This window comes from Neophocaena asiaeorientalis, unplaced genomic scaffold (assembly GCF_003031525.2).
Source record: "Neophocaena asiaeorientalis asiaeorientalis breed wild unplaced genomic scaffold, Neophocaena_asiaeorientalis_V1.1 scaffold241, whole genome shotgun sequence".
NCBI lineage: Eukaryota > Metazoa > Chordata > Mammalia > Artiodactyla > Phocoenidae > Neophocaena > Neophocaena asiaeorientalis.
In genome coordinates, this window is record NW_020172287.1 from 781,873 (window position 1) to 808,885 (window position 27,013).

A 27,013-nucleotide genomic window follows, 5' to 3' on the forward strand; every position below is an offset into this window, starting at 1 on the left:
AGATGCGCCATCCCTCTGTGGGAAAGGGTGCTTCCCTTCTTGATGAAAGGGGGTGGGCATGTAGAGATGACCCAACCCCTCTGGAGCCTCAGTGCCTCAGTAGGATGGGTGTGGTGTCAGGGGATGTCTGCCTGGTGGGCCTTAAGAAAAGGACGGGGTCTAGCTAGCTCAGCTCTGTCCCTGCTCCAGTCCCTGGAGGCTGTACACTCACTGGGCCTTCCTGTCCCCCAGGTTCCCTACAGAGATCCATTCTGGGCTCCTAGAGGTCATCTCCCCTTCTCCCCACTTCTACCCTGACTTCTCCCGCCTCCGAGAGTCCTTTGGGGACCCCAAGGAGAGAGTCAGGTACTAGCACTACCCACCTCCCTGTGCCCCCAGCACCTGCCCACCTGTGCTAAGAACCTAGTCTGTGGGTGTATGAGTCCTGGGCACTTCCCTGCAGTGCCTCCATTGTTCCATTGGAGGACCCCTGCATGGGGGGGTGGGGGTCTCCTACCCACTCAGTGGCCTCTGTGGTAGCCACATTGGAGGTGGAGGGGGTCTGAGCTCTTGAGGCCCCTGCCCCTGGCCCACAGGTGGAGGACCAAACAGAACCTTGATTACTGCTTCCTCATGATGTATGCGCAGTCCAAAGGCATTTACTACGTGCAGGTGAGCACTGAGACCCTACTCTGTCCCTTTTCCCCCTGGACCCTGGATGGGCGTGGGTGGCAAGCCCTGCCCTGCCCCTGTGCCCATCCTGAGTCCCGGCCCCCTTCTACCTACCCACCACTGTGCAGCTGGAGGATGACATCATAGCCAAGCCCAACTACCTGAGCACCATGAAGAACTTCGCACTCCAGCAGCCCTCAGAGGACTGGATGATCCTGGAGTTCTCCCAGCTGGGCTTCATTGGTGTGCCACCCCCCTCCCTGCCCCGCTGACCTAACCAAAATATCTACATCCAGCCCACTTCTGCCTCTGTCATCATCTCAGTCCCACGCCCTGTTCCGAGCCCTAGTACCATGCAGTGTCGTGCTCTGAGCCTTTGCCTGGAGTGCCCGCTGCAGCCCCACCTGGCCTGTTCCTGCCTGCCCTCTGCATCGGGATGTTTGGGTTCACCATCCCGTCTGCTCTCTTGTTACCTGCACCTGCCTGCAGCCAGCCAGAGGTTTTGCTGTGGGACCCTTCCCAGAGTCCCCCACAGGGACTAAGAGGAAGTAGGGCAGGGCAGAGATGCCTACTCAGCACCCCTTTCCCTCCAATCCCACCCCCAGGGAAGATGTTCAAGTCACTGGACTTGAGCGTCATTGTGGAGTTCATCCTCATGTTCTACCGGGACAAGCCCATCGACTGGCTCCTGGACCATATTCTGTGGGTGAAGGTCTGCAATCCTGAGAAGGATGCGGTGAGCAGAACCTGCACAGAGGCGAGAGGGGGCAGTGGAGCAAGCAGCCTCCAGTAGGGACTGTGTCGGTGACCATGCACCTGACAGGAGGAGACTGCGCTGCTGGCTGGAGGAGTTTCTGTCTTCAGAGGTAGAGTTGAGTTGAGCCCTAGCGTGTGTCACCCTCCCTCCACAGAAGCACTGTGACCGGCAGAAGGCCAACCTGCGGATCCGCTTCAAGCCATCCCTCTTCCAGCATGTGGGCACTCACTCCTCACTGGCGGGCAAGATCCAGAAACTGAAGGTGGGCAGTGCCACACTCAAGCCTAGTTGAGTACAGCAGAGCCTGGGCTGAGGTTGGACAAGGAGGTAGCAGGGCAAGTCCAGGGCCCACCCTAACACCATTGTCCCTCCTCCACTGTAGGACAAGGACTTTGGGAAGCAGGCACTGCGGAAGGAGCATGTGAACCCGCCAGCGGAAGTGAGCACGAGCCTCAAGACATACCAGCACTTCACCCTGGAGAAGGCCTACCTGCGCGAGGATTTCTTCTGGGCCTTCACGCCTGCTGCAGGGGACTTCATCCGCTTCCGCTTCTTCCAGCCACTGCGACTGGAGCGGTCAGTGCCAGCGCCCACAGGTCCACCTTGGGGGAGGGGCAGGGTGGCTACCAGGGTAGAGGCCTCACCACAAATTTCTGAACCTGCAGATTTCCCTCTGTGACCCACCCCTGCAAACTACTTAACCTTATTAAGTTTTCTTATCTGAAAAGTGGGGCTCAGAACAGTAGTCACTTTGTAAAGACTAAGTCCAACAGTGCCCACAGGAGCTCAGTGACATTGCCCATCACCATTGTCCTTACAAGTAAGGCCCTGGTTGCCTTGCACAGTCCAACGGCTGCCCCGGGTGGTGCCCAGCCTCACCCAGTACCTCAGGGCCCACCTACTGCACTCCTAGCCCAGGCCTGGCCTTTCTCTGCTGGGTAGTGTGCCTGGGCAGTGCCCCACCCCTGCAGCAGCTCACAGGCCTGTCTGGCCACAGGTTCTTCTTCCGAAGTGGGAACATTGAGCACCCAGAGGACAAGCTCTTCAACACATCTGTGGAGGTGCTGCCCTTTGATGTGAGTGTAGTAGCAGGTGGGTGTGCACTGAGGCCTGCCCCTTCCACAGCCACTGGCTTCAGCCCCTTGATTTTGTCCCCAGAACCTCCAGTCAGACAAGGAGGCCCTGCAGGAGGGCCGTTCAGCCACTCTCCAGTACCCTCGGAGCTCTGATGGCTACCTCCAGATCGGTGAGTGAGGGGCAGTCAAGTGGAGGTGAGGGGAGAGGCAGGAGTCTTGGGACAACCTCTCATTGCTGCACTCCCCCAGGCTCTTTCTACAAGGGTGTGGCACAGGGAGAAGTGGACCCAGCCTTTGGCCCCCTGGAAGCACTGCGCCTCTCCATCCAGACAGACTCGCCGGTGTGGGTCATTCTGAGTGAGGTGATATAGGGCAGGGCTGGGTACAGGGAATGGGGAGCTGTACCAAATAGCTAGACCAGGGCTGCTCTCTGAGACCCAGCTGACACTGAGCCCTGCTCTTCCAGATCTTCCTGAAAAAGGCTGACTAAGCCAAGGGCTTCTGAGGGTGCGTTTTGGCTGGCCCTGAAGCCCACGAGACCTGGGATGTCGTCGCCGCTGCCCCCGGAGGGCCAGGCCTGGCCACCCCAGTCTGAGGGGTTCTGCCTGGCACCCCACTCCATTGGCCTGGGGTGGCCGCTGGCCCGGAGGCCCCAGGAACTGGTGCTGCCCCGCCCGCCGGCCGCGGGGAAGAGGCAGGAGGCCCCCACACTGTGCCTGAGGCCGGTCCGCGCCGCCCGGAACCGTTCGCACCCTGGCCCCCTTGAGCCAGGCCTTTATAGAAGAGCCTTTTCCTGGGCGCCCACTGTCTCCGCGCGAACACTGGAATGCATATACTACTTTATGTGCTGTGTTTTTTATTCTTGGATACATTTGATTTTTTTCACGTTAAGTCCACATATACTTCTATAAGAGCGCTCCTTGTAATAAAGGGTTAATGAAGTGTGTGCCTGCTCCGAGCTCACAGCCTGGCGCCTAGCCGCTCAGCGATACCACCCGGCGACCCCGCCCTCCGCGCAGTTCCGCAGGACCTCGCTCGCATTCTCTGGGAGGGTCCCGGCCGCATTCTCTGGGAGGGTCCCGGCCGCCCGGCCGGTAACTCCCTGATGGAGCTGGTGCGGAATCTGGGTCCACGCCCCCAAACCGCCCCCGCTTCCGTGATAACCCTCCATGGAGCGCGCCCCCTAGCGCCCATCATACCTCCCCAAGTGCCTGCAGCCGCCTCTCACCAAAGGCATCCCCCCACCTCCTCCTCCCACTCCTTCCTGGGTCTCAGTCAGTCCCACCTTTTCCACCGTCTCCAAGGCTCTGCTCCTGTCCCCAGTCTGTGACTCATTTTAGGTTCTCCCATCCATCTCAGGGCCTTTATTTTTGCCCTGCTTTGAAAGCTCCTCTGCCTGCTCAGCTAAAAGTCACCTTTTTAGGGACTCTTCCCGGCCAGCAGGACTTCCCCAGATCTGGTCCCCCGAGACACTAGGACGTTTACTGGAGAGCGCCTCTTAAAACTACATTGATTAAGTTCATCGTCGTTCTCTGCGGGCCGCAACAGGTTGCCCTGAACCCTGCATTGTTCTAGATGCCGGTAACCGAGTACCGACCCAAAAAAAGCCCCTCGTATCGGCTGTGAAGTCCAGGGTATGAGGAATAGGGCGGCTGAGGGTCAGTGGAGAGGCAGGCCTCATAGGAGGGGGACAGGCGAGGAAAGAGCTGACCGCAGGGAGGAGGAGCCGTGGGGGGAGCCCCGGCGGGAAAGGATGTGTGACTAGCAGCGTGGGGGAGCAGGGCGGGAGAGGACCGGACCCAGGGCCCGATCGAGCCCCTGCCCGAGAGAGGCCTCTTTCCTTCCGCAGCCCGACAGACTGCTGTGGCCTGAAGCTAGGCCCCTCCAAGCTCTACAACGCACAGTGCGCAACCCACTCCGACCCAGACAGTGCACTCGAGATCACGCTTTAATGAGAGTCTGGGATGGGGGCGAGCACCCTCCCCCGTCCTCCAGGAGGCTCCGCCCACCCGGCGTCCTCCGTCTCAGGCCTTCTGCAGCAGTTTCCGGAACTGTCCGAGGAGCGCGGCCGGGAGGAAGTGGGCGAGTAGGCCAAGCGCCGCCAACACCACAAGAAGCCAGAGCGCGCGCGCGCTCGCGTACAGCGGGCCCAGCCTGCGGGCAGTGCTCAGCGGGGGCGGGGCGGGGGCAATGGCCCCACCCCAACCCTACGGCCCGCCTCCACCAGGGCCCGCCCACCTGCCCCCAAAAGGGAACCGCCTCCAACCAGTCTCCTGGTCCCGCCCGGCATCCGCTTGCGGCCTCTGCCGTCAAGACCCTGCCCACAAGCCAAGCCACCTTTCCCCGCCCCGGTGGACCTCCCGGGGGCCCCGCCCCGGTTCTCACCTTTGCTGCGCAGATCTCGCGTAGCCCTGAAAGTAGCGGAGGCGCGCGAACAGGTATACCAGGCCACACAGTGCTGCCGCCCCTGGGAAAGGGGAGGGCGGGGTGGGGTGAGCCCACTGATGCGGGGACCCCCGGGGCTCTAGTGCGTGCGCCCCTGGCCCGCTCTCAGACCTTCGTGAAAGAAGATGCCGGCGACCCAGAGCGTGGCGAGGAACAGCGGGAAATACTCGCTGCAGTTCACTCTGCGGTGGGGGAGGAGCGGCATGAGGGCGCCGGCTTGGGGCCTCCAAGCCTGACCGCCCGGGGCTGCCTAGCTCCCTGCCCCGCGCCCTCCCACCGCGCCTCACTGGGCTCGGTAGATGCGCTCGAACTCCGGCGGGCCGGTGGTGAGCGGCGGAGACACGTGGAAGGTCCTGCGCGCCGAGATCACCTGCAGCGAGAAGTAGGCTGGGGGAGGAGGTGTTGCCGGAGTCAGATCTGGCACCCAGACTCCCGGCCCCGCCTCCAGTCTGGCCGCGCTTTTCTTTTCCCAGCTCCACACCCTGCTCGTCACGACTCCCCTTTAAAAGCCCGACCAAGGGGACCGCCGGCCCCTGCTCTTCGAGCTTGCCCTGTGTCCACGACACTCAGTGGGGAGGGCAGGGTGCCCGCCTGGGGCTCTGAGAGGCCCTGTCCAGCCCAGTGAGTGTAGGGGAAGGGATGACACGTCACAGGACACCTGCCCGCAGGACTTTGCTCCTGAATCATTTCACTTGCAAAACACAGGCAAATGTCCAACTCCCATCCTCTAGGCCTGGGCTTTGTCCCATCCTCTAGGCCTGGACTTTGGCCCAGATTCCTGGAATGGAAGTGCCACACCTAAGAGCAGAGTTGGCTACATCCTTCCAGGTACAGAGGATCACACACTCTGTGACCAACTGTCCCTGCTCCGCCACCCACAGAGCTCACCAGGAGGGACCTCCCGACCAAGCCTGGGTCGCTGTGCCTCCAAACTGGTGTGGGTTCCTGCCTCAGTTTCTCTGTTCAGGCTCTGCCTCAATCTGACAGACACCCTCTCCTCTGCCCCCAGGTGGTTACGGCTGGGACTATTCTAGTCCAACCCCAAGCCACCAGGGCTCTGCCCCTCTCCCTTCCAACATGGGTGGGTACAGAGGGTGGGCTGGCCCTTGAGGGTCTGAGTGCACAGGAGCCCTTCTCTTTGCCTGAGGCCAGGTGCCCACCACACAAACAGTCCCAGTACTGGGTGTCTCCAACTATCTTCCTGCAAGTCCCATGGCCCTGGTGCCCTTGGTGCCAGGCCCTCTGCAGACATATCCCAACAAAATGTGCACTGTGGATACCAAGGGTAGCCTTGCCAGCACAGCGTATGTGAGGAGGGGCTGAGGGCCAAGCTTACTGGTATGGCTGGAGATCAAGTCAGCCTGTCTGCTCAGCCATTCCAGGGCCCCTGCCCCAGGCTGTGTCTTGTCCTAGCCCATACAGTGTGAGGCAATGGTGTCCTCCAAAGCCAGAATATCTACCCCAGGAATGTGTCTCTAGGGCTTGTCTGAGAAGGGCACCAAGCAGGCACCTTTGGGGACCAAAAAGCAGGTTTCAACCCTGTCTAGCTCCACATGGTTCCAGCATAGAGAGGGTGACTTTGAAGGCAGGCCCAGGGGATGGGGCCCTCCCACTGGGACACCCAGAGAGGGGACCGCTGGGGAGGGCAGGGATCAGCTGGAGTAGGGCTGCATCAAGCCCATGGCTGTCCCACTTCTGTACTCACCATCAGAACACCCATTCATCCTGGCACCCTGCCCCCCTGCTCAGGTCCTAGAGCCCAACATAGCTGGATGCCCCACCTGCTCCCTGAAAGCCCCTGCCCTCCTCCAGGGTTCTTTATGCTGGCTGAGGTGCCACCCTCCAACCCCAAGCCAGGCAGCCCACATGCCTACCTCAGTTGTTCCTCAGGGGCCATTTTCCATTTCGCTGCCCATTCCCTAGGTTGGGTACCTCTCAGCCTTGGTCCCTGCCCAGGGTTTCACAGTTTGCCCTGCAGACACCCCTCCAGGGCTTCCCCCTCCCCACTTGGGGAAAATGCAAGCCCCTCAGCCCTCTGGTGGGGGCCAGAAGAGCTTTCATACCAGGAGTCTGGGCTGTCCCTCACCTGGGCCTGGACCCCAGCACCTCCCCAGTGCCTAGAGGGCAGAAGGCAGACTGCAGGGGTCCGAAGCCCACCCATTGCCAGAGCAGAAGCCAGCCCACCTTGCAGCAAGACTCCCAGGAGGGTGACAGTGGCCAGAAGAGCCACTTCGTCCTTCATGGTGCCGGTGGCTCTGTCGGGCCAGGCTGGACTCTGAGAGGGCTTGCTGTGGGGCTCTTATCACCCTTGGCTGCTGCTCAGAGGCTGGCCCAGGAGAGGAAGAGTGGCCCGCTCTCCCCGCCCCTTCTCAGTGGAGGGGGTTGGGGAAGGGGGCGTGACCATTGCTTCAGAGACCTGGGGAGCCTGGTCAGGCTGAGCAAGAGGAAACCAGGGCCAGAGCTTCCCTGGTGGTGCAGTGTTAAGAATCCGTGAACACAGCCTGCAGGGGGTTAGTGCACCACGGCTAGCCGGGAGGGAGTCCGGGGAAAAGTCTGGACCTGCCTAAGAGGCAAGAGACTTTTTCTTCCCTCTTCGTTTCCTGGTGCGCGAGGAGAGGGGATTAAGAGCGCTGCTTAAAGGAGCTCCAGAGACCCGCGGCTAACAGCGCGGACCACAGAGACGGGCATGAGACGCTAAGGCTGCTGTGCCGCCACCTGTGTGCGAGCACAGGTCACTATCCACACCCCCCTTCCGGGGAGCCTGTGCAGCCCGCCACTGCCAGGGTCGCGGGATCCAGGGACAACTTCCCCGGGAAAATGCATGGTGTGCCTCAGGCTGGTGCAACGTCCTGGCGGCCTCTGCCACCACAGGCTCGCCCCGCACTCCGTACCCTTCCCTCCCCCCGGCCTGAGTGAGCCAGAGTCCCCGAAGCAGCTGCTCCTTTAACCCCGTCCTGTCTGAGCGAAGAACAGACGCCCTCCAGCGACCTACACGCAGAAGCGGGGCCAAATCCAAAACTGAGCCCCTGGAGCTGTGAGAACAAAGAAGAGAAAGGGAAATCTCTCCCAGCAGCCTCAGAAGCAGCGGATTAAATCTGCACAATCAACTTGATGTACCCTGCATCTGTGGAATATATGAATAGACAACAAATCATCCCAAATTGAGGAGGTGGACTTTGAGAGCAAGATTTATGATTTTTTCCCCTTTTCCTCTTTTTGTGTGTATGTGTATGCTTCTGTGTGAGATTTTGTCTGTATAGCTTTGCTTCCACCATTTGTCCTAGGGCTCTATCCATCCGTCTTTTTTTTTTCTTAAAAATTTTTTTTCTTAATAATTATTTTTTATTTTAATAACTTTCTTTTATCTTCTTTCTTTCTTTCCTTCCTTCCCTCCTTCCTTCCTTTCTCCCTCCTTCCTTCCTTTCTGCCTCCCTTCCTCCCTCCCTCCTTTCTTTCTTTCTTCCTTTCTTTCTTTCTTTCTTTCTTTCTTTCTTCCTTCCTTCCTTCCTTCCTTCCTTTCTTTCTTTCTTCCTTTCTTTCTTTCTTCTTTCTTTCTTTCTTTCTTTCTTCTTCCTTTCTACTTTTTCTCCCTTTTATTCTGAGCTGTGTGGATGAAAGCCTCTTAGTGCTGCAGCCAGGAGTCAGTGCTGTGCCTCTGAGGTGGGAGAGCCAACTTCAGGACACTGGTCCACAAGAGACCTCCCAGCTCCACATAATATCAAACGGCAAAAATCTCCCAGAGATCTCCATCTCAACACCAGCACCCAGCTTCACTCAACAACCAGCAAGCTACAGTGCTGGACACCCTATGGCAAACAACTAGCAAGAAAGGAACACAGCCCCATCCATTAGCAGAGAGGCTGCCTAAAATCATAATAAGTCCACAGACACCCCAAAACACACCAAGTTTTGGAGTCCTAGCCACAGCAATCAGAGAAGGAAAAGAAATAAAAGGAATATAAATTGGAAAAGACGAATTAAAACTACCACTGTTTGCAGATAACATGATACTATACATAGAGAATCCTAAAGATGCCACCAGAAAACTACTAGGGCTAATCAATGAATTTGGTAAAGTTGCAGGATATAAAATTAATGAACAGAAATCTCTTTCATTCTTATATACTAATGATGAAATATCTGAAAGAGAAATTAAGGAAACACTCCTATTTACCATTGCAACAAAAAGAATAAAATACCTAGGAATAAACCTGTAAAAAAGTGGAGCTGGAGGAATCAGACTCCCCGACTTCAGACTATACTACAAAGCTACAGTAATCAAGGCAATACAGTACTCGCACAAAAACAGAAACATAGATCAATGGAGCAAGATAGAAAGCCCAGAGATAAACCCATGCACCTATGGTCAACTAATCTATGACAAAGGAGGCAAAGATATACAATGCAGAAAAGACAGTCTCTTCAAGAAGTGGTGCTGGGAAAACTGGACAGCTACATGTAAAAGAATGAAATTAGAACACTCCTTAACACCACACACAAAAATAAACTAAAAATGGACTAGAAACCTAAATGTAAGACCAGACACTATAAAACTCTTAGAGGAAAACATAGGAAGAACACTCTTTGACATAAATCACAGCAAGATCTTTTTTGATCCACCTCCTAGAGTAATGGAAATAAAAATAAACAAATGGGACCTAATGAAACTTCAAAGCTTTTGCACAACAAAGGAAACCATAAACAAGACGAAAAGACAACCCTCAGAATGGGAGAAAATATTTGCAAACGAATCAATGGACAAAGGATTAATCTCCAAAATATATAAACAGCTCATGCAGCTCATATTAAAGAAACAAACAACCCAATCCAAAAATGGGCCGAAGACCTAAATAGACATTTCTCCAAAGAAGACATACAGATGACCAAGAAGCACGTGAAAAGCTGCTCAACATCACTAATTACTGAGAAATGCAAATCAAAACTACAATGAGGTATCACCTCACACCAGTTAGAATGGGCATCATCAGAAAATCTACAAACAACAAATGCTGGAGAGGGTGTGGAGAAAAGGGAACCCTCTTGCACTGTTGGTGGGAATGTACATTGATACAGCCACTATGGAGAACAGTATGGAGGTTCCTTAAAAAACTAAAAATAGAATTACCATATAATCCAGCAATCCCACTACTGGGCATATACCAGGAGAAAACCATAATTCAAAAAGACCCATGCACCCCAATGTTCATTGCAGCACTATTTACAATAGCCAGGTCATGGAAGCAACCTAAATGCCCATCAACAGACGAATGGATAAAGAAGATGTGGTACATATATACAATGGTATATTACTCAGCCGTAAAAAGGAACGAAATTGGGTCATTTGTTGAGACGTGGATGGATCTAGAGACTGTCATACAGAGTGAAGTAAGTCAGAAAGAGAAAAACATATCGTATATTAACGCATATATGTGGAACCTAGAAAAATGATACAGATGCACCGGTTTGCAGGGCAGAAATTGAGGCACAGATGTAGAGAACAAACGTATGGACACCATGGGGGGAAAGTGGCGAGGGGGTGGGGGTGGGGGTGTGATGAATTGTGCGATTGGGATTGATATGTATACACTGATGTGTATAAAATGGTTGACTAATAAGAACCTGCTGTATAAAAAAGTTTTTTAATTTTTAAAAATTAAGAAAAAAATTTTAAAAAGAAAAGAAACCACAATCTCAGTACCATAGACAATCATAAGCAGTACACAACTCACACCCTAAGCTTAAATTTAAAAAAAAGAGGTTTATTTTGAAATTGTTTTACTTACAAAATTTTTGCACAAATAGCACACATTTCCCATCACCCAGCTTCCTCTAATGCTAACATCTTATATAATTATAATTCAATTATGTAAACTCAGAAATTAACATTGGTACAATACTATTAGCCATTTTACAGATCTTACTGAAGTTTCACCAATTGTGCCACTAAAATAGTACAAAGACCTCTAAAACATTACTCAAAGTTGTGGCAGACACAAAACACATATCGTTCGATTCCCTTTATATGAAATGTCCAGAAAAGACAAATCCATAGAGACAGAAAACAGATCACTGGTGGCCAGGGGTCGGGAGCATTACTGGAATGATGAAAATGTACTAAAACTGAATTGTGGTGAACTTTGCACAACTCTGTAAATTCACCAAAAATCGTTGAATTTTATACTTAAGATGGGCATATGTTATGGTATGTAAATTATACCTCAATAAAGTTGTTTTTAAAAAATAGTACAAAAGCCAGGCAGCCGGAGCCCTCCAATGTACCGCACCGCCGCCTTGACGGCGGGTACGGTGCGCCGCCTCTTGGCGGTGTCAGCGGTAACGAGAGCGGCAGGGGACGCGGCGCCGCGCAGTCCCCTGGGGACCCCAGGAGGCAGCCACAGCACACTCCACCAGGCCCCACAGCAGTCGCTGGAGCCGGCCGGAAAGGGCGGAGGCAGAGGCTTCTAGCAGCGCCCCCTGCCCAGCCGAACCCTAGACCCCTCGTACCCCACGGACTTGGAGGGCTCGGCTTCACCACCACCCCAGGCCCCCGCTGACTTTGACTTGGCCTCTCAGTCTGCGGGTGAGGGAAGCGATCAATGGCCTTCCCACCGCACCCACTCCGGGGGCCTTCTCAGCGCGCGAAGCGCTTCCTCGCTAGGGAAGGCGGCGTAGGGTGCAGGAGGAGGGAGCACATAGAAAAAATATTGACTGGGACTTCCCTGGTGGTCCAGTGGTTAAGCCTCCGTGTTTCCAGTGCAGGGAGTCTGGGTTCCATCCCTGGTCGGGAAACTAGATCCCACAGGTCTCAACTAAAGAGAATGGACTTGAGGACACAGGGAGGGGGAAGGGTAAGCTGGGAAGAAGTGAGAGAGTGGCATGGACATATATACACTACCAAAAGTAAAACAGATAGCTAGTGGAAAGCAGCCGCATAGCACAGGGAGATCCGCTGGGTGCTTTGTGACCACCTAGAGGGGTGGGATAGGGAGGGTGGGAGAGAGACGCAAGAGGGAGGAGATATGGGGACATATGTATATGTATAGCTGATTCACTTTGTTATCAAGCAGAAGCTAACACACCATTGTAAAGCGATTATACTCCAATAAAGATGTTAAAACAAAAAGTTAGCATGTTACATAAAGACAGTACTTTGATTAAAACCAGGAGACTAACATTGATCCAAGACTATTAATCTACAGACCTTAACCAAATTTCAGTATGTTGTCCCATAACATCCTTTTTCTGGTCCAGGATCATGTGTCCTTGGTCTCCCCCAATCTGAGACAATTGGATGGGTCTTCAGTGTGCTTTCAGTGATCTTTCATAATCTCAACACTGATGAAGAATGTGAGTTATTTTGTAGATGACTCTCAATTTGGATTTTCTGATGTCTTTACATGATTATACTTTTTAAAAAGATTTTATTTTATTTGTGGCTGTGTTGGGTCTTCATTGCTGTGTGCAAGCTTTCTCTAGTTGTGCCGAGAGGGGGCTACTGTTTGTTGCGGTATGTGGGCTTCTCATTGCGGTGTCTTCTCGTTGCGAAGCACAGGCTATATGCGCGTGGGCTTCAGTAGTTGTGGCGCATGGGTTCAGTTGCTCCGCAGTGGGATCTTCCCGGACCAGGGCTTGAACCCATGTCCCCTGCATTGGCAGCTGGATTCTTAACCACTGTGCCACCAGGGAAACCCTCTTTACATGATTAGACTGAGGTTATTCATTTGGGCAAGAATGCCACTGAAGTGATGTGTGTCCATGCTTCTTATCACAACCCTAAGCTTTCTGCACAAGGAAATAACATTTGTTATGATGGCACGTTGTAGGGCGCGGCTGGATAGCCATTGCGCATGCGCTAGGCATGCCGCTAGGGCGCATGCACCTAATATGCTAATCAGGTTTTGAAGCAGTGGCCTATCCAAAGTCCGGCTTGCGAAATGCGATAACCATACGGACGAATCAGGGACTTACACGAGTCCTTAAGCCCTTATATAAGCAGACAGGCTCGAGCGTACGGGGTCTTCCTTCCATCCGCCTGAAACCAAGCTGTACTCCAATAAAGTGTGATGCGAGAAGAATCTAGCGTGTGGTGATTCGTCATTCTGCTGGTCAGAAGCGGCTCGCCGCAGCACGTCTTGCTCTTGACTTAGCCCACTTGTTCCCAGCTTATGCTCCACCCTGTAGAATCACCTTGCAGATTCATGGCTCTGACCTTAGCCCTCCTCAGCCTGATTCTGTTTGGGCACCTGGGGTCCCTTATGCACCCCCAGGATCCCTGAGCACCCTTCCCGGGCAGCCCTGTCCCTCTCTGTTTTCCTTGTTGGATTTCTATCTCCCCACCCTTCCAAGAGTACCTGGGAGGAGATGACTGCTCTCTGCCTGGTCCCCAAGTCCCACATGTTGTTGATGCTCAAAGAAACATACCGATGAATGAGCAAATGACTGACTATCAAGTTGGCCTGGCTGCCTTCCCTCTATTCTCTCCCTGGAAACCATTGAACTTTTCACCAGCTCTACAGCTTTACCTTTTCCAAAATGTCATATGATTAGAATCATACAGTATGTAGCCTTTTCATATTGGCTTCTCTCACTTAGTAATATGCATTTAAAGCTCCTCCATGTCTTTTCATGACTTAATAGCTCATTTCTTTTCAGTGCTGAATTATATTCCGTTATCTGGGTGTATCATAATTTATCCATTCACTACTGAAGGACATCTTCGTTGCTTTCAAGTTTTAGCAATTACAAGTAAAGCTGCTATAAACATCTATGTGGAGGTTTTTGCCTAGATGTAAGTTCTCAACTCATTTGGGTAAATACCAAGGGCTACGATTGCTGGATTGTATGGTAAGAGCATGTTTAGTTTTGTAAGAAACTAGCAAGCTGTTTTGCAAGGTGGCTGTACCATTTTGCATTCCCACCAGCAATAAATGAGACCTCCTGTTGCTCCACATCTTTGCCAGTATTTGGTGGTGTCAGCATTCTGGATTTTGCCATTCCAGTAGATGTACGTGGTATCTTGTTTTAATTTGCATTTCCCTAATGACATATGATGTGGAACATCTTTTCTTATGCTTATTTGCCATCTGTATATCTTCTTTGGTGAGGTGTGTGTTAAGGTCATATGACTGTTTTTTTAAATTGAGTTGTTTGTTTTCTTACTGTTGAGTTTTAAGAGTTATTTGTACACTTTGGATAATAGTCCTTTATCAGATGTGTCTTTTGCAAATATTTTCTCCCAATCTGTGGCTTGTCTTCTCATTCTCTTGACAGTGTCTTTGACAGAGTTTCTGCTCTGTCAAGGACAAATTTTAATGAAGATAAATTTTAAAGAAGTCTGTATTATCAATTATTTCTTTCATGGATTGTGCCTTTGGTGTTGTATCTAAAAACTCATCACCATACCCAAGGTATCTTCTAGGAATTTTATAATTTTGCATTTTACATTTAAATCTATGATTCATTTTGAGTTAATATTTGTGAAGAAGGTAAATAAAGTCTGTGTTTAGATTAATTTTTTTAGGGCTTCCCTGGTGGCGCAGTGGTTGAGAGTCCGCCTGCCGATGCAGAGGACACGGGTTCGTGCCCCGGTCCGGGAAGATCTTCCCGGACCGGGGCACGAACCCGTGTCCCCTGCATCAGCAGGCGGACTCTCAACCACTGCGCCACCAGAGCAGCCCTGGAGTATATTTGCTTTACCGTGTTGTGTTAGTTTCTACTGTATAACAAAGTGAATCAGCTATATGTATACATGTATCCCCAAATCCCCTCCCTATTGCGTCTCCCTCCCACCCTCACTATCCCACCCCTCTAGGTGGTCACAAAGCACCAAGCTGATCTCCCTGTGCTATGCAGCTGCTTCCCACTAGCTATCTACTTTACATTTGGTAGTGTATATATGTCAATGCTACTCTCTCACTTCATCCCAGCTTACCCTTCCCACTCCCCGTGTCCTCCAGTCCAAAGATCAGTTGACTATATTTATGTGGGTCTATTTCTGAGCTTTCTATTCTGTCCCATTGATAGACAAACAGTTTGTTCTTTCACCAATACTACACTGTCTTGATTACTATAGCTTTATAGTGATTTTTTTTAATTTTATTTTTATTTATTTATTTTTTGTTGCATTGGGTCTTCTTTGCTGTGCGCAGGCTTTCTCTAGTTGCGGCAAGCAGGGGCTACTCTTTGTTGTCGTGCGTGGGTTTCTCATTGCAGTGGCTTCTCTTGTTGCAGAGCATGGGCTCTAGGCATGCGGGTCTCAGTAGTTGTGACACATGGGCTTAGTAGTTGTGGCTCGCGGGCTCTTGAGTGCAGGCTCAGTAGTTGTGGCACACGGGCTTAATTGCTCCATGGCATGTGGGATCTTGCCGGAGCAGGGCTCGAACCTGTGTCCCCTGCATTGGCAGGTGGATCCTTAACCACTGCATTACCAGGGAAGTCCTATAGTGATTCTTGAAGTCAGGTAGTGTCAGCCCTCCAACTCTGCTCTCCTTCAATATTGAGTTGGCTATCTGGGCCTTTTACCTCTCTATGTAAAATTTAGAACCAGATTGTTGATGTCCACAAAATAATTTGCAGCAGTTTTTACTGGAATTGCTTTGAGTCTATTGATCAAGTTGGGAAGAACTGGCATCTTGACAATATTGAATATTCCTGTCCATGGACATGGAATATCTCTCCATTTATTTAATTCTTCTTGGATTTCTTTCATCAGAGTTTTGAGTGTAGCTTTTTAGCAAGTTTTGAAACCAGGAAGTGTGAGTCCTCCAAATGTGATCTTCATTTTCAACATTGGGCCATTCTGGAGTCATTGAATTTCTCTATGAATGTTAGGATCACCTTATCAATTTCTACAGAGAAGCCAGCTGGGATTTTAATTGGAATTGTGTTAAATCTGTATATTAATTTGGAGAGTATTGTCATCTCAACATATTAAATATTCTGATCTGTGCACATGAAATGTATTTCCATTTATTCAGATTGTATTTAATTTCTTTCAACAATGTTTCATAGTTTTCAGAGTATAAGATTTGAATTTCTTTTGTTACATTTATTTCTAAATATTTTATTCTTTTTGATACTACTGTAAATGAAATGGTTTTCTTAATTTCATCTTTAGATTATTCAACAAAATGTATGGAAATACAACTAATTTTTGTGAGTTGCTCTTATATTCTTCAGGAGCTTATTTATTAGTTCTATTAGCTTTTTTTTAAAAAATTGATTAATTTTTGACTGCATTCAGTCTTTGTTGCTGCAGGCGGGCTTTCTCTAGTTGCAGCAAGCGGGGGCTACTCTTCATTGTGGTGCACAGGCTTCTCATCACGGTGGCTTCTCTTGCTGTGGAGCACGGGCTCTAGGCACGTGGGCTTCAGTAGTTGTGGCACATGGGCTCAGTAGTTGCGGCTCACAGGCTCTAGAGCACAGGCTCAGTAGTTGTGGCACATGGGCCTAGCTGCTCTGTGGGATGTGGGACCTTCCTGGACCAGGGCTCAAACACATGCCCTCTGCATTAGCAGGCATATTCCTAACCACTGTGCCACCAAGGAAGTCCCTCTATTAGCTTTTTAAATGAATTTCTTAGTATTTTCTATATACAAGATCATGTCATCTGCAAATAGAGATAGTTTTTCTTCCTCCTTTTGCATGTTTTCATTTTCTTGCCTAATTGCCCTAACTAGAAAATCCTGAAGTTGCAAAAGCCTTATCTTGTTCTTGATCTTAGGGGGAAAGGATTCAGTTTTGCACCATTAAGTATGATGTTACCTGTGGGTTTTTGTAGATGTCTTTTATCAGGTAGTCCTAGTTCACTGTCTGTTTTTATCATAAAAACAGTGTTGGATTTTGTTAAGTGCTTATTTTACATCTTTTGGGATGATCATATGTTTTTTTTCTTTATCGTATTAAAGTGATGTATTACATCAATTGATTTTTGAATGTTAAACTAACCTTGCATTCCTGGTATAATTCCCACTTGGTCATGATATATAATCCTTTTTGTATGCTGCTGGATTTGGTTTGTTAGTATTTGTTGAGGATTATTAATACTTTTCTTTAAATCTTTGAAATAAACTTTATATCATCACCTTTAGAATAAAATCAGTATTATTTTTCATAAATAGAAAACAAAACAATGTGATCAAATTCTGGCTAGATATTATTGTTTGTCCTGGGCTTAAAGCCCATGCTTTGTCGTTGTTGTTGTTAAAAACAGAATAGAGGGGACAATGCATGCATGCATCGATTAAAAAAAAGACTGATTTTTTGAGATATCAAATATATGAATATTTAAACATTCATGAATGTGTAATGATAGTTGCTTGCTAAAGGACTAACTTATTCTTCTGACAATTGACAAATACAAAGAAAGAAGTAAGCATTTGTCTTGTGTACACTTATGTGAGGGTCAGTCAGGTGTGGCCACAGGAGAGGCTCAGGAGAACAAAGTTCATTATACTCGCAGGTCCTAGAGACAGGAGGCAGGGCACCCCACACAGGGCCACATGGGAAAGCAGCAGAGTGGTCAGGAGGCAGAAGATAGCAGTGAGGGAGAAAAGTCTAGGTCCTGGGGTTCCCACAGGAAAGGCAAGGCAGGGCAGGGTAAACAGCTTATAACTGCCTAGTTGGGATACTGTTAGCAGGCTCTAAACTGTAGGGGTGGTCTCTAGCTGCCTGATGCCTGGCCCTGGGATGATTAAGGCAGAAGAACAGTGCCTCCTGAGGCGTGGGGCCCAGATAGAGGAGCTATTTCTCTGGATTGGTTAGTTTGCATATCAAAGGTAAGAACCCAGCTGAACTTGCTATTGAAACCATGTAACTCAGATTGGGACTTGAACTCATGGTCTTTTAACTGAGATCACACGCCTGGTCTCAGGACTTAATGAAGGTCAGGTTCTTGATGTCTCATCACAGAAAGAATTCAGTGAGAGACAAAGTGATAGGTAAGAAGTGGATTTATTTAGAGAGAAACACATTCCACAGACAGAGCGTGAGATATCTCAGAAGGCAAGAGAGACACCAGGATATGGAGTTGTCAGCTTTTATAGGGGTGGGTAATTTCATAGGCTAATGAGTGGGAGGAGTATTCCAGCTATTTTGGGGAAGGGGTGTGGATTTCCAGAAGTTGGGCCATCGCCTACTTTTTTATCTTTATGGTCAGCCTTGCAACTGTCATGGCGCCTGGGGGTGTGTCATTGAGCTTGCTGATGTGTTACAATGAGGCTCAAGGTCTAGTGAAAGTTGATTCATCCTCCACCTTGGACCTATTCGGTTCTAATCAGTGTATGTTGTGTCCTTTGGCTATGTCATTCTTCTAAAGGTTGTGCCCTGCCCCCTTCCCTGATGTTTCACTGTGGGGCCTTTAGGGACTTTCCACCCCCTCACTTGTTCCCGTAAACCAATTCTTCTCCCTATCGTGCGCCACTCCTTCTCCCTATCGAAACCAATTCTTGGAGTTTTTCAGTTGACGGGGACTTGCCAGACAGCGGGTAATTTTCCAGTTGCCCGTAACAGGTATACGCCCTAACCGCCACAATGAACAAACAACTATAACGGCCAGAAGGTGGGACAAAAGTTCCTAAGCCAATGAATTCAGAAGTCACCACATTTTCCCAATCATTGTGAGAATATACCCGCCCTATGAGTAAATAAACCTATAAAAAGTATGTGATTCCGCTTTTAGGGGTTCCCCATCGGCCTCCTGCGTGAGGTTCAGGGAACCCCGGTGCATCGGCTCCTAATAAACCTCTTGCGTGTTGCAACGGCTCTCGACTCTTGGCGGTTCTTGGGCGAGTTGGAATCCCTCGTAGACCGTTTGGGTCTAACATCACTATCTCCAAGAATTGGCTACCCCAAGGGGCAGTCTGTCACCTGCCAGAAAGGGATTTTAAGATGTCAAAACATTATAATAAACAAAAAAAATTTTAATACATACATATAGATATACACACGCAATAGAGCATTTATCTTGCTTTGCTTGTCAAACTGAGTATCGGGGCAACTAAAGAATAGATGAGAGAAAATTCTTTCTTTACAGATGAATTCTAGATACTATATGAAGTAGGAGTGAGCCTGTGATGACATCATAGATCTAGATCATTAACAGCTCCTGAAACCAATAGGTGGCAGGTTGAAAGGGACCTTTATAAGGGAGGAGACAGGCTGTCATCATCTGAATCCCTCAACAAACGTAGCTTTGCTGATAGTGGAATAACCAGTGATCACATTGCCTCCAGAGGTGTTGCAACAGAAAGCTCTCTTCCTCCCCTCCGAGGTCTTTTGGATCAAACTGCCTGTGTGCTGGAAGTAGGCAGGATAGAGGGCACCACAAGAAGCCCAGACAAACCCAGAATGTGGGTCCATTATAGAGGAGATTTGGAGACAAAAAGAAGTTCCCTGCTAAGTGTGCTGTACTGAGGGGTCATGTTACACTTCCTGCGGGGTACACACCAGGGACCTTGCTTTGCAGAAGGAATAGCTGAGGCTCAGAGGTGAGAAGTTTGTGCCCAAGGTCACAGGGACCAGAGAAGCCAGGGGCAAGCCAGGGACTTCCACAACTTGGCGGTTTGGGGTGGGGGGCTGTGTCTGTCCTGCTCAGCACTGGGTGCCCTCAGCGTGATACCAAGCAGGGACATGTGGGGCTCCTGGGCACAAAGCCTTTCTGTGTCCCCCATTTCTTTGATATCAGGAAATAGCCTTCATTCAACCTCCATGACCTTCCCTGAGTTCCAATGGGCAGATTCAAGCAGTTGTTAATTAGGGAAGGGAGGGGATGCAAGATCAGGGAGAAAACAGTCAAGAGAAACAATAGTGCAGCCTTGGGGCAAGGTCCTGGCTCCCCATCAACGGCTACATGCAACAATAACTTTGAGCTGTTTTGCAGAATCCGAAACCCCCTCCAGGTGGGAGAAGTTATCAATTAAAATGACGGTATGCTGTCCACAAGCACGGAGACCCCAGACCAGTTGGACGTGAAGGTTGATGATGCTGACTCCTACTTACCTCACCACCAACCAGTCAGAAGAATATCCATGAGAAGATCACACCACGCCCTCTTTGAACCATGACTATTAAACTTCTCACTACCCTCTCCAAGATGGGACATACAGTTTTGAGGGCATTAGCCCGCTGTGGCACCATTTGTCTGGCAAAACAATAAAACTATTCTTTTCTACTTCATCCAAAACTCTGTCTCCAAGATTTAATTTGGTGTTGGGGTACAGAGGCTGGATTCGGCTTCAGGCACTTAGTAGGTGCCTGGTTCTTGACGGATGAGTTCAGATCCAGTGACTGCCATGGCTCATGCTCTTAACTACGACAATAAATCTTCTCTTGGAGGAACCTCTAACTTGTACAGGGTGACAACAGTAGACACAGACATCTTCCACAGAAAGCTCTTCTGACTGACCAGCAAATCTCTGCTCTTTGCAGCCATAGGTCCCAGGCTCCATGCTGGGTGCTAAGGAGCCTGAGGGATCCCACTCTGCAGTCTCCTAACTCTCCTCCTCACCCTGACTCATCAACTGGAAATTTCCTCTTCCTTCTGCTCTTCCTCCTCTTCCTGCCTCTCCTATCTTCCTCTTCATCTCCCCCTCCTCTGAGCATTAGCTACTCCTTGGACAAAGCAGCATCCCTGATGTGCACCCAGCAAGGAAACATAAAAAGACTTAGTGAATGAGACCCCTCAGCACAGCAACACTTAGCACAACAAGACTTTAGTATAAAGCTACAGTAATCAGAACGGTATCGATGCCGAAAACTTCTCTGTACACCGGTGCCAAACCGAATCTCAGAGACACAGTTTTGGGTGAATTAGAAAAGGATAGCTTTATTACTTTGCCAGGCAAAGGAGGACAAAGCAGGCTCCTGCCTCCAAAAACTATGTGTCCCCACCCAGGAAGATTCGATGAGGAGTTGTTGGGGTTTTTTTGTTTTTTAAAATTAATTAATTAATTAATTTTTGGCTGCGTTGGGTCCTCGTTGCTGTGCGCAGGCTTTCTCTAGTTGCGGAGAATGGGGGCTACTCTTCTTTGTGGTGCGCGGCGTTCTCATTGCAGTGGCTTCTCTTGTTGCAGAGCATGGGCTCTAGGTGCGCAGTCTTCAGTAGTTGTGGCACACGGGCTCAGTAGTTGTGGCTTGCGCACTCTAGAGCGCAGGCTCGGTAGTTGTGGCGCACGGGCTTAGTTGCTCCACGGCATGTGGGATCCTCCCGGAGCAGGGCTCGAACCCGTGTCCCCTACACTGGCAGGCAGATCCTTTTTTTTTTTTTAACATCTTTATTGGAGTATAATTTCTTTACAATGGTGTGTTATAACAAAGTGAATCAGCTATACATATACATATATCCCCATATCTCTTCCCTCTTGTGTCTCCCTCCCACCCTCCCTATCCCACCCCTCTAGGTGGTCACAAAGTACCGAGCTGATCTCCCTGTGCTATTTGGCTGCTTCCCACTAGCTATCTATTTTTCCTTTGATAGTGTATATATGTCCATGCCACTCTCTCACTTCGTCCCAGCTTACCCTTCCCCCTCCCCGTGTCCTCAAGTCCATTCTCTACGTCTGCATCTTTATTCCTGTCTTGCCCCTAGGTTCATCAGAATCACTTTTTTTTAGATTCCATATATATGTGTTAGCATACGGTATTTGTTTTTCTCTTTCTGACTTACTTCACTCTGTATGACAGACTCTAGGTCCATCCACCTCACTACAAATAACTCAATTTCATTTCTTTTTATGGCTGAGTAATATTCCATTGTATGTATGTGCCACATCTTCTTTATCCATTCGTCTGTCGATGGACACTTAGGTTGCTTCCACATCCTGACTATTGTAAATAGAGCTGCAATGAACACTGTGGTACATGACTCTTTTTGAATTACGGTTTTCTCAGGGTATATGCCCAGTAGCGGGATTGCTGGGCCGCATGGTAGTTCTAGTTTTAGTTTTTTAAGGAACCTCCATACTGTTCTCCATAGTGGCTGTATCAATTTACATTCCCACCAACAGTGCAAGAGGGTTCCCTTTTCTCCACACCCTCTCCAGCATTTATTGTCTGTAGATTTTTTGATGAGGGCCATTCTGACTGGTGTGAAGTGATACCTCTTTGTAGTTTTGATTTGCATTTCTCTAATGATTAGTGACGCTGAGCATTCTTTCATGTGTTTGTTGGCAATCTGTATATCTTCTTTGGAGAAATGTCTATTTAGGTTTTCTGGCAGGCAGATTCTTAATCACTGCTCCACCAGGGAAGCCCTGATGAGGAGTTTTATAACCATACTCCCTAAGGGTGGGGTTGCTGGCAAGATTAGGGTGTGTGCAGGGTCTCAGGTGGTCCAGGTCTCCTAATCTTGTTGAGCTTCTTTGGTCCCTTTAATCTTGCTTCAGGTGGTTTATTGGCTGCTCCTCCCTTGATTAGCAACTGTTCAAATCTGCCCCTGGAACTTAGGGAAGATCATGGAGGCTAGAGTCTTGCCTACAAGAAACAGGACAAAAAGTCCTATGTGCCTGGGAGCCCACAGGGCCTCGTTCAATTTTACTATGACAAAAAATTAGACAAACTAGTGGAATCTAACAGTCTAGAAATAAGTTCACACATCTTAGGGACAATTTGTGACAAAACTGAAAGACAATGTAATGCAAGATGTCTAGACTTTTCTACAAGTGCTGCTAGTGAAACAGGAGGGAAGAGGGTAGGGCACAACGTTTAAAAGAATGACATAGCCCGAGGACACAACATACACTGGTTAGAACCGTATAGGTCTAAGATGGAGGACGAATCAATTTCCACTAGACCTTGAGCCTCAGTATACATTCATTGCAACACATCAGCAAGCTAAATGACACACCTACAGGTGCCATGACAGTTCTGAGGCAGACCATAAGGGTCAAAAAGTGGGCAGTGAGGGGCTTCCCTGGTGGCGCAGTGGTTAGGAATCTACCTGCCAATGCAGGGGACACAGGTTCGAGCCCTGCTCTGGGAAGATTCCCCCACGCCGCGGAGCAACTAAGACCATGTGCCACAACTACTGAAGCCCGCGTGCCTAAAGCCCGTGCTCCGCAACAAGAGAAGCCACTGCAATGAGAAGACTGCGCATCGCAACAAAGAGTAGCCCCCGCTCTCCCCAACTAAAGCAGCAACAAAGACCCAACACAGCCAAAAATAATAAATAAAACAAATAAATTTAAGGAAAAAAAAAGTGGGCAGTGGCCCAGTTCCTGGAAATCCTCATCCCTTCCCCAAAATAGCTGGAATACTCCTCCCACTAATTAGCCTGTGAAATTACCCAGCCCATAAAAACTGACAGCCTCATACCCTGGTGCCTCTCTCACCTTCTGAGATGGCCCACACTCTGTCTGTAGAGAGTGTTTCTCTCTAAATAAATCCACTTCTTACCTACCACTTTGTCTCTAACTGAGCTCTTTCTGTGACGAGACATCAAGAACCTGAGCTTCATTAAGTCTTGAGACCAGGTGTGATCTCAGTTAAAAGACTGTGGGTTCAAGTCCCAGTATGGGCTTTGGCTGGGTTCGAGTCCCAATCTCGAATGGTTACATGGTTTCACTGGGACACAGGGACATACAAATGTGCAAAAATGAAATTGCATCCATACCTCACACATATCCGAAAAGTACCTCAAAATGGATCATAGACTTAAGTGTAAAACATAAAACTATAAAAGCTTCTGGAAGAAAACACGGGAGAAAGTCTTTGTGACCTTGGCTCCAGTGATCCATAAAAGAAAAAATAAATTGGACTTCATCAAAATTTAAAACTTTTGCTCATCCAAACATACTACTAGTGCTGACTTAAAAAAAAATGCACAGGGACTTCCCTGGTGGCGCAGTGGATAAGATTCCACGCTCCCAAGGCAGGGAGCCTGGGTTCGATCCCTGGTCAGGGAACTAGATCGCACACACATGCTGCAACTAAGAGTTTGCATGCCACAACTAAGGAGACTACCTGCCGCAACTAAGGAGCCACGTACTGCAACTAAGGAGCCAGCCTGCTGCAACTAAGACCTGGCACAACCAAATAAATAAATAGCTTCTAAAAATGCACAATGTGAGAGTTGCAAGTTAAGTTTTATTTGGGGCAAAATGAGGACTATAGCCCTGGAGACAGCATTTTGGATAGCTCTGAGAAACTGCTCCAGAGAGGTAGGGGAGGGGGTTTCCCTGGTGGCACAGTGGTTACGAATCCACCTGCCAATGCAGGGGACATGGGTTCAAGCCCTGGTCCGGGAAGATCCCACATGCCACGGAGCCTGGGCTCTAGAGCCCGCGTGCCACAACTACTGAGCCCACACGCCTAGAGCCTGTGCTCCACAACAAGAGAAGCCACAGCAATGAGAAGCCCGCACACCACAATGAAAAGTAGCCTCCACTCACCGCAACTAGGGAAAGCCCACGCATAGCAACAGAGCCAAAAATAAATAAAATAAAGTAAATTAATTTTAAAAATAATATATTAAAAAAATGTAGGTAGGGGAGGAAGCTCAATATATATGTGATTTTGGTGAAGGGGGAGTACATGCAATCAAGCACTTTTTTTTTGCAGAAGGTCTTGTGAGGGTTACTGCTAGTCATGAGGAGCAGACGTCACCATGAAGGAGTTTAGTGCTTTTCTAGATATGAGGGGATGCAAGAATTGGGCTCATAAAGTCAGGTCCTGAGACTATCCAACTATATCTGAAGACCTGATCTGCCAGTTTTTCCAGAGCAGAGAGTGCCTCATTCCTGATCTCCACCCTGAATTCTTTTATTTATTTATTTTTGGCTGCGTTGGGTCTTCGTCGCTGAGCACAGGCTTTCTCTAGTTGTGGCGAGTTGGGGACTACTCTTCGTTGCGGCGCATGGGCTTCTCATTGCGGTGGCTTTTCTTGTCGCAGAGCACAGACTCTAGGCGCGCAGGCTTCAGTAGTTGTGGCTCACGGGCTCTAGAGCGCAGGCTCAGTAGTTGTGGTGCATGGGCTTAGTTGCTCCGTGACATGTGGGATCTTCCCGGACCAGGGCTCCAACCTCTGTCCTCAGCATTGGCAGGCAGATTCTTAACCACTGGGCCACCAGGGACGTCCCTCCACCCTGAATTCTTTCAGGGGGTGTTGAAGGTCAGCAGCTGCAGTGGCAACTGATTTAACTGATTTGTAGAAGTAGATGGCAAGTGCCCATGGCAACTGCCAATTTGTAGTTGACACTAGAATAAAAAGATAAGCCATAGACTTAGAGAAAATATTTGCAAACATATGTTTGATAAAGCACCTGTATCCAGAATATATAAAGAACTCTCGCGTGGTGATCACTTGTAATGTTTAAAGATATTGAATCATTATGTTGGACACCTGAAACTAATATAATATACTGAGTCATTTATACCTCAAAAAAAAAAAAAAACTAAAAAAACTAAAACTCTCCTACCCTGTTAGCAAGAACACTGACCTGGGTAAATCAGGCAGATCCCTTTAGGGGCGGATGGAGGAAACACTGGCCATGCATTGCAAAGTTTTGACGAGGGCCCTGGCCTTGACTTCAGTCCGTAGGTTCTGGGTCTGAGAAGTGATTCAGGTCTGGAAGTGGGACAACGGATCGTGAATTTTCCCGGGGCGGCTAACTTGGCTTTCTGCTTATCCATCTCTCTTGGCTGCAGCTGTTTAACTGTCCACCCCGTCGACTGCCCATCTCTCCCGTCCCTAGGATCATCGTTCTGTGAGCTGTCCCTCCATATCCCAGCATCCTGATCTTGCTGTGACCATCATGGTCATCACTGACACGTTGTTTCTGACAGTTCTGTGCTGCCATCTAGCCTCTGTTATTTCTGATTGTTATCATTTCCATCTTTCCCATGGTACCCAGTTCTATAATGGCATTTCCTATCATCCATCCCAGACTGCAGAGGATGGCCACTATGGGCTTTTGAGCAATGTTCCTTGTTGCCTTGGTAAATGACATTCTCTAGGGAAAGAGCAATACATACTCTCGGGTCTTTGAGGACTGTGGGATAGAGAATTGATTTAACACTGACACTTAGGGACCCAAAGCACCATCACTGGCTCCATTATTAGTGCAGGGATGTACTGTGGGGGTCAGGTGACAATCCAAGCGTGTTCCAGGCCCTCCAAATAGAGTCCTAGCCCAGGTCCATTTCACATGAACCTACTGGGTCCAAGACCTCTGGGTCATTTCCCTGGTTTCTGGATGTATCGTTAGAACGGTCATATGAGGCAGTTGGCAGTGTACAAAACACAGCAAACATAACAGTCCTGAGACTAATGCCCTTGCAACCTGCTTGCAAGGCTGGCCCTTGGCTGGTGTCTGGGAACTTCGATTTTGGGAGCGTTCCCACTACTAACTGATAAAAATGGCTCACTGTGCCAATCTGTTTGGGTTTATGTTGAACAACTGCTTTCCTTTTGGGACTCGAATTTTAGTTCATGCCAGCAGAGGGTACTTAGGTGACCAGCTGCCAGTAAGAACCCTGGGTGCTGAGTCTCTTATGAGCTTCCCCGGATGACAACATTTCACACGTATTGTCACAACTCATTGCTGGGGGAATTAAGCGAATCCTGTGTGACTCCTCTGACAAGGGATTCTTGGAAGCTTGAGTCTTGAGTTATCATATTGATGATGTGGTGTGAATTGGCCTGATGAGCAGGAAGTGTTGAGCACATCGAGGCTTTGTTAAGACACAGGCCCTCTGGAGGGTCACGGGCTTGTCCCCTCGGTGAGGTCACTAGGCAGCGGCATGTCAGACATCCCTCGGAATTAAATGCTATTGCACTTTGCACCTCCCACCACGATAAAAGGAAGACAAGACTTGGGTTTTGGATGCAGCATATTCCACACTTGGGGACATTGCCAAGACACATTTATCAGGTGGCACAGAAGGCTGTCAGCTGTGAATAGGACCCAGAGGAAGTAAAGGGCTTTGCAGCAGGGCCAAGCTGCAGGGCAAGCAAACTCCTGCTCAGTCCACAAGGTCCAGCAGGTCCCCTGGTACTAGAAGTAGACAGAGATGTGAGGTGTTTCCGGCAAGTCCCAGTAGGAGTCCTAGTGCACACCCTCAGGGTCCTGGAGCAAAGCTGTGCCTTACC

The 27,013-nt window shown here is 49.2% G+C and overlaps 2 protein-coding genes across 5 annotated transcripts in view; one reads left to right on the forward strand and one right to left on the reverse strand.

The window, feature by feature from the left end:
• MGAT4B (alpha-1,3-mannosyl-glycoprotein 4-beta-N-acetylglucosaminyltransferase B) overlaps positions 1 to 3,430 on the forward strand; it is a 10,027-nt gene extending 6,597 nt beyond the window's left edge. For 2 of the 3 annotated variants that reach the window (XM_024765274.1, XM_024765266.1), the window contains exons 6-15: positions 232 to 345; positions 576 to 651; positions 780 to 894; positions 1,257 to 1,387; positions 1,563 to 1,670; positions 1,791 to 1,984; positions 2,406 to 2,484; positions 2,567 to 2,654; positions 2,734 to 2,846; positions 2,951 to 3,430. In XM_024765274.1, the coding sequence (XP_024621042.1) occupies positions 232 to 345; positions 576 to 651; positions 780 to 894; positions 1,257 to 1,387; positions 1,563 to 1,670; positions 1,791 to 1,984; positions 2,406 to 2,484; positions 2,567 to 2,654; positions 2,734 to 2,846; positions 2,951 to 2,974 (1,042 nt within the window). In that variant the 3' untranslated portion in view covers positions 2,975 to 3,430. The remainder of the gene's footprint in view (positions 1 to 231; positions 346 to 575; positions 652 to 779; positions 895 to 1,256; positions 1,388 to 1,562; positions 1,671 to 1,790; positions 1,985 to 2,405; positions 2,485 to 2,566; positions 2,655 to 2,733; positions 2,847 to 2,950) is intronic. The other variant, XM_024765283.1, reaches the window with a different exon arrangement.
• Positions 3,431 to 4,414: 984 nt separating this feature from the next.
• LTC4S (leukotriene C4 synthase) lies at positions 4,415 to 7,258 on the reverse strand. Of its 2 annotated transcripts, none has more exons than XM_024764996.1 (5): positions 7,114 to 7,258; positions 5,217 to 5,316; positions 5,041 to 5,111; positions 4,870 to 4,951; positions 4,415 to 4,535 (listed from the first exon to the last, which is right to left on the reverse strand). In XM_024764996.1, the coding sequence occupies exons 1-5, from the start codon at positions 7,169 to 7,171 to the stop codon at positions 4,433 to 4,435; spliced, it is 414 nt and encodes a 137-aa protein (XP_024620764.1). In that variant the 5' UTR covers positions 7,172 to 7,258; the 3' UTR covers positions 4,415 to 4,432. The 2 variants fall into 2 exon arrangements, with proteins under 2 accessions (XP_024620764.1, XP_024620759.1); XM_024764991.1 differs by having other exon boundaries at positions 4,421 to 4,638.
• Between the last annotated feature and the right edge of the window lie 19,755 nt (positions 7,259 to 27,013).